The sequence below is a fragment of the Lynx canadensis genome, chromosome B4, assembly GCF_007474595.2.
Source record: "Lynx canadensis isolate LIC74 chromosome B4, mLynCan4.pri.v2, whole genome shotgun sequence".
NCBI lineage: Eukaryota > Metazoa > Chordata > Mammalia > Carnivora > Felidae > Lynx > Lynx canadensis.
This window is the reverse complement of record NC_044309.1, coordinates 74,518,471-74,530,967: the sequence shown is the minus strand read 5'-3', so window position 1 is coordinate 74,530,967 and position 12,497 is coordinate 74,518,471. Positions and strand designations below refer to the sequence as shown.

Sequence of the window (12,497 nt, the reverse complement as noted above, 5' to 3'; positions counted from 1 at the left end):
GGGGATTAAATGAGATGAGGTATTTCAAACATCTAAAATCAGTGCCTCCAAAAATGTATATAGCACCCCATGTGTTCTGAGCATCAAAGGTATCAATTCTTTGTATTTCTTTTTTGGAATAACAAGCCTATTTTGCTGTCAGTATTTTTACAAGTGTTTCCTCATTTCGGCTTTTTTTTCTCTAAGTGCTATTCTGTTCATGGTTTAGTGCTGATAAATTTGTGTTTGTGTTTTCCTGTGTTTTGTTTTGAAGTTTTTGTTCCTTGAAGGATTGAGTTCATCATACTCCTCAGTTCATGATACACCATCATTGTGCCTGCAAGGAAAAACCCTCTTGTTTTATGTCTTTATTTCTTTATTCCATCTTTACATTCTATCTCCACTCCCATTCTTCCCCAACAATAGGCAATTTTCTGATGTGTTTAGTGTGTATATTTCTGTTTAAATGTGTTCTTAGAAAATAGTTATTATTTGGTAGGCATGTATTTTTAAATGTAATCCAAAGCTACTGAGTTATAGGTCTCATTCTGTGTCTTACGTTTTTCACTAAGCACTGTTTTTCATCTCCATCCATCTTGCCATATGCTAACATTTAATCTGTTCTTTCACACTGATGCCATGGTGTGCATTTGCCATGTTGTACTTCTCCACTACTCCAGTGATGAACACCCACATTGCCCCCAGCTCCACTTCACTACAAATAACTCTGCAATGAACATCCTCTTATTAGCCCCCTTCTGAACTTGTAAAGAATTTGTTTTATGTAACTTAAGAGAGAGATTACAGGGTTATAGGGTATGAGTCTATTTAATGTGTCCAAGTAATGCCAACTTGCTTTCCAGAAGTGGTGAAACCAATCTTGTAGCAGATTTCCACATCCCTGACATCTGTAACTCTCTAGATTTTTAATTTTTGCTGGTGTGATAGGTATAAACTAATATATTATTGTTGGTTCAATGTGCTTTTGATTATTGATGGTTTTGATCAAATTTCTATATGCATATTAGCTTTTTCCTATTTTTTAAATTGCCTATTGATATCTTTTGCACCTTTTTTTTTCTATCTGGTTGCTGTTCATTTGTAGGAGAACCATATCTATTCTAAGGCTATTATATCCTTGTCAGTTTTAGACAAAGCAAATAGTTTCTTATTCTGCCATCTACCTATTAGCTTTGTCCACGCTGGCCTTTGTAGAACATAAATCTTTATTTTGTAATCAAATCCCCCAGTTTTTGCCTTATAGTTTGTGCATTTGAAAGTATTGAAATATATGGACTACTCTCTTAGTTATGCCTACTCTCTGCCTGACATCTCTAAATCTGAGTTCATTGGCAAGGTCCCTGTGATCATTCATTCCAGTCCTCTTCATTGGATTCCAAAGCAATTGTACTGACTAAATTTTATTCTTAAGAGAACGCCATCTTCTTTGAGCCTTTTCCCCCTATAGAGTTGCAGGCTATAAAAATCATACCTTCTAGTTACTTGAAGTCAGGCTTCCAGTAGCCCTGGACTACCTCTTACCTTACTTCCTTGGCTATCAGGAAGAACCAAAATGCAATAGTTACTTTCAATATTTTCCTCACCCTCATTTCACCAATCAATTCCATCTTTGTGGGTCAGAATCTGACCCGGAATCATCTTTCCTCTGCCATCTTCTTCCTTCTGAAGGATTCTGTTACATTAAATCAACTTCCCCTCACTTCTGGAACTTCTTTGTGCCAGTTTCATAATTTGTCCTGGGCTCTATAATCCAGTTCATCTGTTTTGGTGGAATCTAGCACATTTTTACAATAATATTGCTTCTTTTCCTCTCCTTTACCTTCACCTAAATAATTCATTTCCTGTTTCCACTCTCAAGGATATAAAATCCCATATAAGACTGTCTTCATGATGTAAAGTGCTACTCTTTTATCATTTTCTTTGTTTTTTATTGTATTCCTCCACTTACTTTCTTATGTCTCTTTCCTTCTTCCATTCCCTACACTTTTTCTTCCTCTTTTCCTTTCTGAATTTTATAAATGCTAAGAGCAGGGGCTGACTTTCTGTAGATCACAGCAAAGAAGCTGCTTATGTTCCCACATATATGTGGTGTGGATCACATGACTGCCAATTCCTTTCCAGCTGCACATCAGATCCCAATTGTTTATTTGGAACAATGTACCGCACCTTTTCTCACTGCCATGTCCCAGACATGAGTCCCACCCTACCAAGTTTCTTTATATCTGTGAGAATTTATTTTTCTCATTGTACAGAATCTCAAGTTCTATTTGTATATTACCTGTACTTTGTGCACTGGTGTAGAGGCCATAAGTATTTTTCCCCAACCTCTTTCTACTTACTTTTTCCAGAGAAGTATGAGATGCCAGCTCAGCTACTGCTTTTCTTCCAATGTTGTACTTGATGTCCTCTGTAGTATAAATTTTTGTGGGTTTTCTCAGCATTCCTTTACTTTTGTCCTCTCCATTTTACCTTGTTTCCCCCACCCCTTGGCCCCCATCACACACATACACACCATTTCCATTTTAAAATTGAGGTACCCTTAATTCAGTTGACAATGCTCAAAGAAAACAGATTTTCCCTTCAATATTCTGAGAAGTACTCTCTCCCAATTCGAGAGCACACCGTTCTCTTATCATTAGACTATGAGAAACTTAAGGGCAGAGACCATGACTTCTTAGAGTCTGCCCCAGTGCCTACCACCTTCCATGATACATAGTAGGCAGTTGGTAAATACTTGTTGGCAAATTGACTCAGTCATGGTTTCCTTCTTGGGTGTCTTTTTCCTTCATGCTTATAAGAATTATTCACCTGCTCTAAAGGAATGTTGACTTGCCCTTTTTATTATTGAAGCTGAACCACCAGTTAGTATATTATAACTACTAATAGCAGAGATGGGGCACCTGGGTGGCTCAGTCAAGAATCCTACTTCAGGTTAGGTCATGATCTTGTGGTTCATGGGTTTGAGCCTGCTTCAGATTCTTTGTCTCCATCTCTCTCTGTCCCTCCCCCCCCCCTCAAAAAACAAATAAACATTAAAAAAGAACTACTTGTAGCAGAGAAATGTGCAGTACCATTTAATGGGTTAAAAAAACAACACTGATCTATATAATTTAGCCAGAGTTCTGGTTCTGATATTGTCATTAACTATGCAACCTTGGGTATGTCATCTCATCTATTTCTTTAGTTATATGCAATGGCATCATATATTCACTGCAGGAGACTACACTTTTTTATAAAGTGCTTGGAGTAGAATAAGGTAAATTTCTCTCATCCAGGCACTAAATGGGAGAGAAACTATTTTTCTCAAAAGAAGAGAAAGAATTTGCTTGTTACTCTGGAGCAGGCAGGAGGAACAAGAGAGTAAAGAAAGGATAGGGTAGAGGAGCCTGTGAAAGGCATAAACTCCTCAATGGGAACTCTCCTTGTGATCACTTCTCCCTCATCTTTTTTTATTCAAGTCTACAGTAAAAATTTTTCAGTACCTAGTAAGGTTATATTTGTTATTGAAACCAGTGAAAGGGCTGTTTTATGTGTCCAAGAGCTGATAAGAAGTCAAACTGAGGCAGCTTGCATGGACTCAGGATTGTGGATGCAGAAAGAAGCAAAAGGAAAATAAACCATAAGATGCTACAGGCATGTATGGAATCCTGTGGAATTCCCAGATTTTGGCATTTGAATTTGGACCAAATTTAATCAGATCTCTAAGGGACATAGCAGCCTCTTCAGACATCTGAGTTATACATAAAATGGTTATATTGGGGTGCCTGGGTGGCTCAGTCGGTTGATCATCCAACCCTTGATTTTGGCTCAGGTCATGATCCCAGCGTCATGGGAATGAGCCCCACGTTGGGCTCCATGCTGAGCATAGACTTAAGACTCTCTCTTTTTTTCTCTCTCACCCTCTCTCTCCCTCCACCCATCTCCCCTGCTCATGTTTGTGCTCTCTCTCTCTCTCTCTCTCTAAAATAAAATAAAAAAACACATAAATAAATAAAATGGCTATATGATCATCACTAAGATTTCTTTCAGCAGTAACACTTTTGAAGATTCTAAGAGATGGGGACATATTTTTTTATTACCAGTTCTAAAATTCTGTATTTTTTTTAATTCTATATTTAAGGCTCAAACATTTATTTCTGATTATAAGGAAGTTCCCATGCTACTGATTTCATCAATTCCAAATATACTTCCCACTCCCCCATTTTAACACTTCTGAAATGGGATGTGTCTCATAATCAGTAATCAATGTCAGCTTACAATTACTGTTGGCCAAGCAGCAGTCATGACATTGTTGTCATTGCCTACACATGCCTGGGCCTAGTTGTTATTCTAGGTGGTATGACTGGAAATCTACAACCCCTTGATGTTTCAGTTAATTGACCATTCAAGGACCATTTGAAGGAATATTAGTTCTGGTTGTTGTCTGAAAATATTCCTTGAACACTTTCTGGCAAGATCAAAAAGTTCCAGCTTTAAAACTTGCAGAATAGATTTTTTTGGCCTGGAATAAATTGCCAGAGACAATAGCAAAGCTCTCTTTTTAAGAAATGTTGCTTCGCTAACACTCAAAATGACCCAGAGAATATAATGTTTGGAAAAATAACAGACATCAACAACCTTGAGTCAAAAGTGATTCAGAAGTGTCAGACTCAATATGAAGAAATTATAAGAATACCATAGTGACTTTAAATTATATTTGTGTGCTTTGGAGTGATACAAAAAAAAAAAAAAAAAAACCCCGTCTCTTTCTAAATAAGTCTTTCTAAATAAACTTTTTAAACGGAATAAAATTTTTAAATAAAATTGATAAAGCATAGTGAAAGTTTAATTGGCAGTGTTTTTTTTCTTTCTTAATGGCACCTAAAATAATTATGTGTCACAATTGATGATGCCTTAAAGTCAATAACATATGGTAAATACTTAAGAGAATATAAAAATTAGAAAGAAGTTCCAGCCCTCAAGATATTCATAATCTGGAAGGGGGAATAACAAGCACATAAATAACAGAAGTGAGTAAATAAACAATAGAAGTAAGGAAAATATAATAATTATCCCCAAAAGAAGTACCAACAAAAAGATTTGGATATTCATGAGGTGCCTAGGTGGCTCAGTCAGTTAAGCTTCTGACTTCAACTCAGGTCATGATCTCATGGTTTGTGGGTTCAAGCCCTGAGTCCAGCTCTGTTCTGACAGCTTGGAGCCTGGAGCCTGCTTGGGATTCTTTGTCTCCCTCTCTCTCTGCTCCCCTGCTCATGCTCTGTCTGCCTCTCTCTCTCAAAAAAAAAATAATAAACATTTTTAAAAGTTTAAAATAAAAGATTTAGATATTTAAAGGAGGAAGAGATCACATTAGGAAAGACTCCATGAAGGAAGTAGCATTTGAGAAGGACCTCAAAGAACTGGTAGGATTCCAACTGGCAGAGACAGAATGGAGCAGGAAGAGTAAAGAGAATGAGCAAAGAATCAGATGTGGGAAAGTGGGAATTTCTGGGGAATGGTAAATAACTTATTTTGACTACAGGGTTTGTTTAACCTTTTCATTTTATAGGTCTCTTTAAGAATTGGATGAAAGCAATGAATTGAATTCCTAGAAATAAAGGCACAAATTAATAATCAAAAAGTTTTACATACCCCTTCTGGGGACTTAACCATTTGCAGGTAGCATAAGAGAGAGAAGAGGGAAAAGCAGCCTTCCCAGACCCCATGAGAAGCTGGTACAGGTGACCAAGGCTGCAGAAATCCCTTTTCTAGAGGAGAGATTTGCATCTGACTGCACTTGGGAAGAATGACTAAGAGAAATGGAGTCAAGGGCCAGGAGGGACTCGTCCAGTCTACTCATCCAAAGATTAAAAGAACTGGGATACCCTTGGGAATCATTTCTAGCTGACTGGATGATACAGACTTCCAAAGATGGAATGATGGCTAGAAAGCGTACCTGGGAAATAAATGTATGGGTTAAAAAAAAGTATGCCAGGGTCTTATCCAAGGGGACCTTGACTCCCTACAACCACTGGATTTTATACTTAATTCAAGAAGTAATAGGGACATGATGTAGATTTCTGAGGAGGATAAATGTTCAGAGCTGTGGTTTAGGAAGACTTACCTTCAGGATTATAGGTATGTGAGAGGCCAGGGGAGACCAGTTAGGAGTTTATTGCAGTTGGTTTTTATATTGTTCAAATACATTCTATTTATTCAGCTTCCCCTGCCACCCACTATTTGGCAAAGAGCCAGGCCTTTAGTAAGCATTTGGTAGGGCTTGCTGAATTGAAAGCCATAAATTCAGAGGGTCTCCTTGTAATGTCCCTATTCCTCGCCAGGTGGCACCATGACAGCATTATTTACAGAGCCGACTTCCTTCCACAAGCACAGTGCTTCCAAGCAGAAAGGCTGTGCTTCTGTGAGGGAATTTACCTTCTGGGGACAATCTAGAAGTTGGGGGGAAGTGGTAGTTGGGATAAAAGATTCAAGAATACTCCTTTTGTACTTCTATATAATTGCTTACTGTCACAGAGTATTTTGGCTGAATTTCTATCCCTAGGCATGTACCTGTGGAAAGGTGCCTAGGAAAACCTACCTTTGCAAAGATGCAGTTTTCTGTCTTGCGAGAAGTATAAAATTGAGTATATTGGGGAAAGAACTGTTTCTTAGTTCTGGGAAAACTTCTAAGTGAGCCATTTCATTACACATATCAAGCAGAGACCATAGTCTGTGGTAACACATAAAAATGCATATTTATGTTGGAGGCCATTTTGCATCTCTTATAAAAATAAGTATTGGGGTGCCTCGGTGGCTCAGTCAATTAAGCATCCAAGTTGATTTCAGCTCAGGTCATGATCTCCCAGTTCGTGGGATAGAGTCCAGCATCAGGTTTTGCACTGACAGTGCAGAGCCTGCTTGGGATTCCCTCTCTCCCTCTCTCTCTGCCCCTCCTCCGCTCACATGTCCGTGCTCTCTCGTGCTTGCTCTCTCTTAAAACAAATCAGCACTGGGGCACCTGGGTGGCTCAGTCGGTTGGGCGTCCGACTTCAGCTCAGGTCATGATCTCGCGGTCCGTCCGTGAGTTCGAGCCCCGCGTCGGGCTCTGTGCTGACCGCTCAGAGCCTGGAGCCTGTTTCGGATTCTGTGTCTCCCTCTCTCTCTGACCCTCTCCCATTCATGCTCTGTCTCTCTCTGTCTCAAAAATAAATAAACGTTAAAAAAAATGTTTAAAAAAAAAACAAATCAGCACTTAAAAATAACAATAATTATTATTATTTCTCTAGAACAGAGTTTAGTTGTACCAGGCTCAAGTTGTACCTTATTTCTATGAAATTGTAGGTCTTTTCATTTTGAGATTAAGAACTAACTCTGAGAGATTTCCCTTAGAAATCAATATCCGCAGCAACAGAGTTATGGTGAGTTACATGCAGTGCCATGTTAGGCCCCAACATAAAGTGCAGCACAAAGCTTTGGGGGGACAGGGTGCATCTCCTCACCTTTACACATCAGCAGTGCTCTGGCAAACTCCCAAGTATGAGAAGACTTGGAAATAATGGGAGACAGGATTCTTAGCACATTTTAATGTGTGTTGATATAATTTGAACTTGTTGCATAGGTGGTGAGTAATCAGATTTATGTGAAGATTTCAATTCAAAGTAGGAAATACTCTGGAGGTCCCAGGAGGCAAAGGTGCAATACAGTACCAGTTCGGCAGGGAAATTTCTTCTTTGGTATTTTTCAAGTTAAAAAGCCTCATTATTCTTTAGCTCAGTGATTCTTTTTTGCTTAATTCTTACCTTTAAGAATTACATTGAAACAACAGATCTCTCTAAGGAATATTGATACTTACAGAATTTTGCATTCAATTTCAAGAAGCTGTGTCCCGGCGAAGTTCAACAGGGACCCTGTCCATGAGTCCCAGGTTAGGAATCTCACCTGAAGCTCACTCATCAGGAGCATCCCAAAGGAGAAATGCAAGAGGAGGATAGGGAATAGGGAGAAATAAGATGATGGGAGAACAACTGTGCTGCCCCCCCCTAGGAGATGCTGGTGCAGGTGACTTTAAAAAGCTGAAGGACTGTTTTTTTCTGGGGAGATTTTAATCTGGACTTGGGAGGAATCGCTGGAGAACTTTTAGGAGGCCCAGGGCTAAGGGACTTATGACACGTTTAGGACAGTGGGCATAGGAAGGAGAACTGAAATGGAGCCAAACGGTAAAGAGCTCAACCAGACCTATAGAGCCTAATGGGCTAAACTGCTTGTGATTCCTGTCAGACTCTGCAGAATCTGAGCCACAGGACACAGGAAAGAGGCACAAGAATGAAGCCATGTTGGGGAATACCCAGGAGCATTGGCTCCTTCCTCTCAAGAAGCACGTCCAGAAGGCCATCTTCTCAGTGCCATCATTATGTTATCGTCCACTAGACTCTGGTGAGAGCCACTAACCAAAACTTGAACTTCCATTTCTTATTCTGAGAAGATGAAGAGACCAAACCTAATGCTATTTCCTCTTCAGGACTCTGAGACTCTTGACTGGGGAAATAAGGGGCCTGAAGATCTAAATAACAGAGCAATTAACACAGAAGTTCCAATTTAGGGTTCTTTAAGTCAGAAGACCTGGGTTTAAGTCCTCGTTCTTAAAGCCAGCTAAGCTAAGCCAAGCACTAGCTGTGTGACCTTGAGAAAGTCTTGGCGTCTGTTTCTGAAACTGTTAAGTGAGAATAAAAATAGTGCTTACTTCTTGTTGGAGATAAAAGTGAACAGTGTCTGGCACACTGTAAATGCTCAGTAAGTGACAGATGTTATTGTTATTGGTGTTAAATGCTGGAACTATAACAGGAAACTATTTCCCAGCCTTTGGGGATAGTTCCCCACAAATATGCTTCAGCTACCCTCTCTAGGGCCCCAGCACACATTCCCCAACCACTGAACAACCCACAGCTTCCTCTGGTTATCCTATGTATACAGGGCTTGCCCCGAAAATCTTTTTGGCCTGTAACTGCATGACATTTATGATGAGGCCCATATCACCTCGGGAATCTCATCATACGCCTTTATTTGATTCTCCTGAAAGTTAAAGAGTTCATTAGACAGAGAAGGATTATATAAAAAGAGAGCTTCTAGCACCTTCTCAAGGTAGTTTTGTTTTCCCAGAGGAGCCAGTCACTACCATCCCCATCCCAAGAAAACTATAAAAAAACTAACATTTGCACAAGAATTTCTACAGGTCTAACAACTTCTTGTCCCCATTTTACACACGCAGAAATTAAGTCTCAAGCAGTAAACCAAGTCTCAAACAGTCATTTAGTGTTGGAACTGAGATTCAAACCCAGATCTGTGATTCCAGTGCTCTTTCAACCTCTCCACAGCAACCAGTAGCAAGAACACACACACACACACACACACACACACACACACACACACCCCATGCACACCACACACACACACACACAGAGCATTCCAACTCATTCTTCTCCCAAATTTGTTTGGGACAGCCTTGGGAAATTCCATTGCCCAAGGGAGCAGACAATAGCTGATGTCAGTCTAAGCTCCACGGGGAATACCTTACCAGCGGTCTCCACTAGAGGCCTGAGGCAGTTATTTGTGGTTTCTTTTGTGATGTGTCACTCTACTCCCAGAGATCCCGGGCAATCCCTCCCAAACAATACCCACAATACCCCATCCCTAACCCTCCCATGGAACAGGTGTCATGCCTGCCATTCCAGGACTCAGATTTGGAAGTCATCTCCCAGGGACCAGGTGCTTCACTGAAAAGAAGTCACTTGCACACCTGGAGTTCAGCTACTAAAAACTGATGTTAGTTTGGGAGTCTCAACACATACCCTCTCCTTCTCCCCTGTCCAGCTTGAGTTCAAGGTCCAGGATGGAAGGGAAAGTAGGTTGAGTTGGCAGTGTGTGTCCTGACCAGTTCAGGGTCAGTCAACTCCTTGGAACCGGAGGTAAGGAGAGAGGAGGGAAGGCATGGCTTGTGCAGTCCCAACTAAGCCCTGGTCCATGTAACGGGCCCAGAAGCCCCACCCTGACATCCCCCTAGTACCAGTCAGCAAGGAGGGGAGATGACGCCTCTTTATTAAGGTTAACACCAAGGAAAGCATTGAGAAGGAATACACAGTGGAGGAGAAAGGGCACACAAAGTCACTACTCGAGGAGGTGGAAGGGAGGCACATCAGTTAAGAACCTCAGGACAGCCACATGCTCCATGCCCTGGTTGTGAGGGAAAAGAGGAAAGGAGAGGGGAAAGCGCCATGATAGCCTGGGGCTCACAGAAGGGTCTGAAGCCCCCTGAACCTAACACCAGAGCCACAAGCCCTGCCCCTCAGGGCTCACACACTACTGCACAAGTCGACATACGTAACACACACAAGACATTATGGAGGCAACACCGAGAGGCAGCGGGCAGGGACAAATTGACAGGAAAAGGAACTGAAGTTAAGCAGGTGTAGCCAGGAGAGAGACAGTTTTTGGCTGCAGCCTCCAAGAGTCCCTCAAACGTCCCCTAAATCTGGGCTGCTGCTGAGCACCCCCAAGTCTCTGCCTGTGTACTGGGCTCTTTGTTCTCTAAGCCCCAGTGAGTGGATAAAGCAATCCCAGATGAAGTCAGTGACAAGGCAGGATCCGCTCTGCATGCAAAAATCCTAGAGGTTGAGCTATTATGTCTTCATGCACATTCATAGCCAGCTCCTCCCAGCCCAGGGGCCCTTGGAACCCCATTCACTTAGATTCCTAGGGCTGCAGTTCCCTCCTCAAGCTTCCTTTACCAATCAGCAGCCGCAGAGATCTGTGAGGGGGAGAGGCTTCTGCAGAGCGCTGAATATCTTGGATTTCAGCAGAAGGGTAAATTTTCTGTTGCCAGAACAGAATACCCCCAATTCCTTAGTTTCTAGGTAAATCGTTAAGAGATTATTTGCCATAGTCCTAGATAAGTCCTTTTTCAGAATAGAAAAAGCAGAATTTTATTTACACAATTCAGGGGTTCTCCTGTTGACCGGGGAGGGGGAATGGGCAGGGTAGGGGGTGGAAGGGAGTCCAGAGATGGGCGCTTCCTCTCCCGGAACCTCACCTTTCCGCAGTTTGCTACGTCTCCCTCGGTTGGGCAGAAGGGATTCTTGACGCTCCCAAAGTCCTTCACCCTATAAATCCTTCCTCGAGGGAGTCTCTCTGCCTGACCCACATGAGCAGCGGTCGGAGTGAAGCATGCTGCACCGCACCGTTCAGTCCCCTCGCGTCATGCACTCGGAAACCCAAAGCCAGCCCGGGAAAGTAGTGCCCCCTCGGAGTCCCCTCACAGAGAGGCCTCGCCCTCCAGCTGCAGCAGGGTAATGTCGGGCAGGTCGAGGGGCTCCACAAGTGGCCCGTCCCCCCCAAGGAGACCAGCACAGGGGCTCTCGGGGCGCTCACAGTGACTAGTGGGTGTGGCGGAGCTGGGCATCTCCTTCTCCTCTTCTTCATCGTCGTCCTCGTCCTCAGGATCGCGACCCAGCAAACCGCTGTCCCCGATCCCAGGCGAAGGGGTCTCCGGCTCTTGGCGGGCACCCGGGAAGCTCCCCTTGCCGCCGACCACGCCCAGACCGCCCTGGCGGGGCGCCGTGGTCATAATCTGGCACATGGAGACGATGGCCCGCTGGTTGGCGCACACGTCGTCCGAGAGCACCTGGATGTGCGAGGCCTGCTCGTCCAGGGCCCCCCGCATGGCCCTCACGTCCTCAAACAGGGCCTGCAGCTGGGCCTTCAGGTGCTCCATCAGTTCCTTCATGCCGCCGTTGTACTCCCCGGAGATCACGTCCCCCACGGCCGGCACGGTGGACACCTCCAGAGGTGCCGGCATGTCGCCGCCGTCCTTGGTCATGATCTCCAGCAGACCGTCCTCCATTGAATGGCAGAAGCGGGCGGTGGCGGCTCTGGGTCCGGTCCAGCCCGGCCTCCGGGGTTGGGGGGTGAGGTGGGGGAGAGGGACGGGGAAGGGGGAGAGGTCCCCGGAGGGGCGGGGAGGAACCGAGGGCAGAGGAGGCTCCCGAGAGGGCGGGGAGCCGACGTGAGGAGACGAGTCCCGGGCGGAGGGCGCGGGCAGGATCGGGGGAGGCCGGAAAGAGCCGGCGGGACGAGGACCCGGCGAGAGTCCCGGGCCGGCGACTCTCCGGCTTGCCCCGGGGCGAAAGCGCCCAGACCTGCCTCGCCTCCCGAACTGCGCCCGTGTCAGCGCCGCTCTCCCGGCGCCACGAGCTGCGAGGACCCGCGGGTTCTCTGGGTCACAGAAGCGCTCGCGGAGGGGCCCGGGCGGAGGCCAGCAGCGGGTACCGCTCGGGAATACCCCCGGCCATTAACGGGCAGCGCCCGCGAGTGTGCTTGGAGTGGCAGGGGCGGGTCTCCCGGCCTCGCCGCGGATGCTCCCCTGTTTCCAAGGCGACGCACGGCACGTAAATGACGTGTGTCTCCATGGCAACCAGGAAGTAGGGAAGAAAAGGAAGGATGGTTGCGAAGCTGCAGTGGGGCTCGGG

The 12,497-nt window shown here is 44.3% G+C and overlaps 1 protein-coding gene across 1 annotated transcript; it reads right to left on the bottom strand.

The window, feature by feature from the left end:
* Nucleotides 1-10,059: 10,059 nt before the first annotated feature.
* Nucleotides 10,060-11,909, bottom strand: CCDC184 (coiled-coil domain containing 184). Its single transcript, XM_030322476.1, has one exon. The coding sequence runs from the start codon at nucleotides 11,870-11,872 to the stop codon at nucleotides 11,285-11,287; it is 588 nt and encodes a 195-aa protein (XP_030178336.1). The 5' UTR covers nucleotides 11,873-11,909; the 3' UTR covers nucleotides 10,060-11,284.
* Between the last annotated feature and the right edge of the window lie 588 nt (nucleotides 11,910-12,497).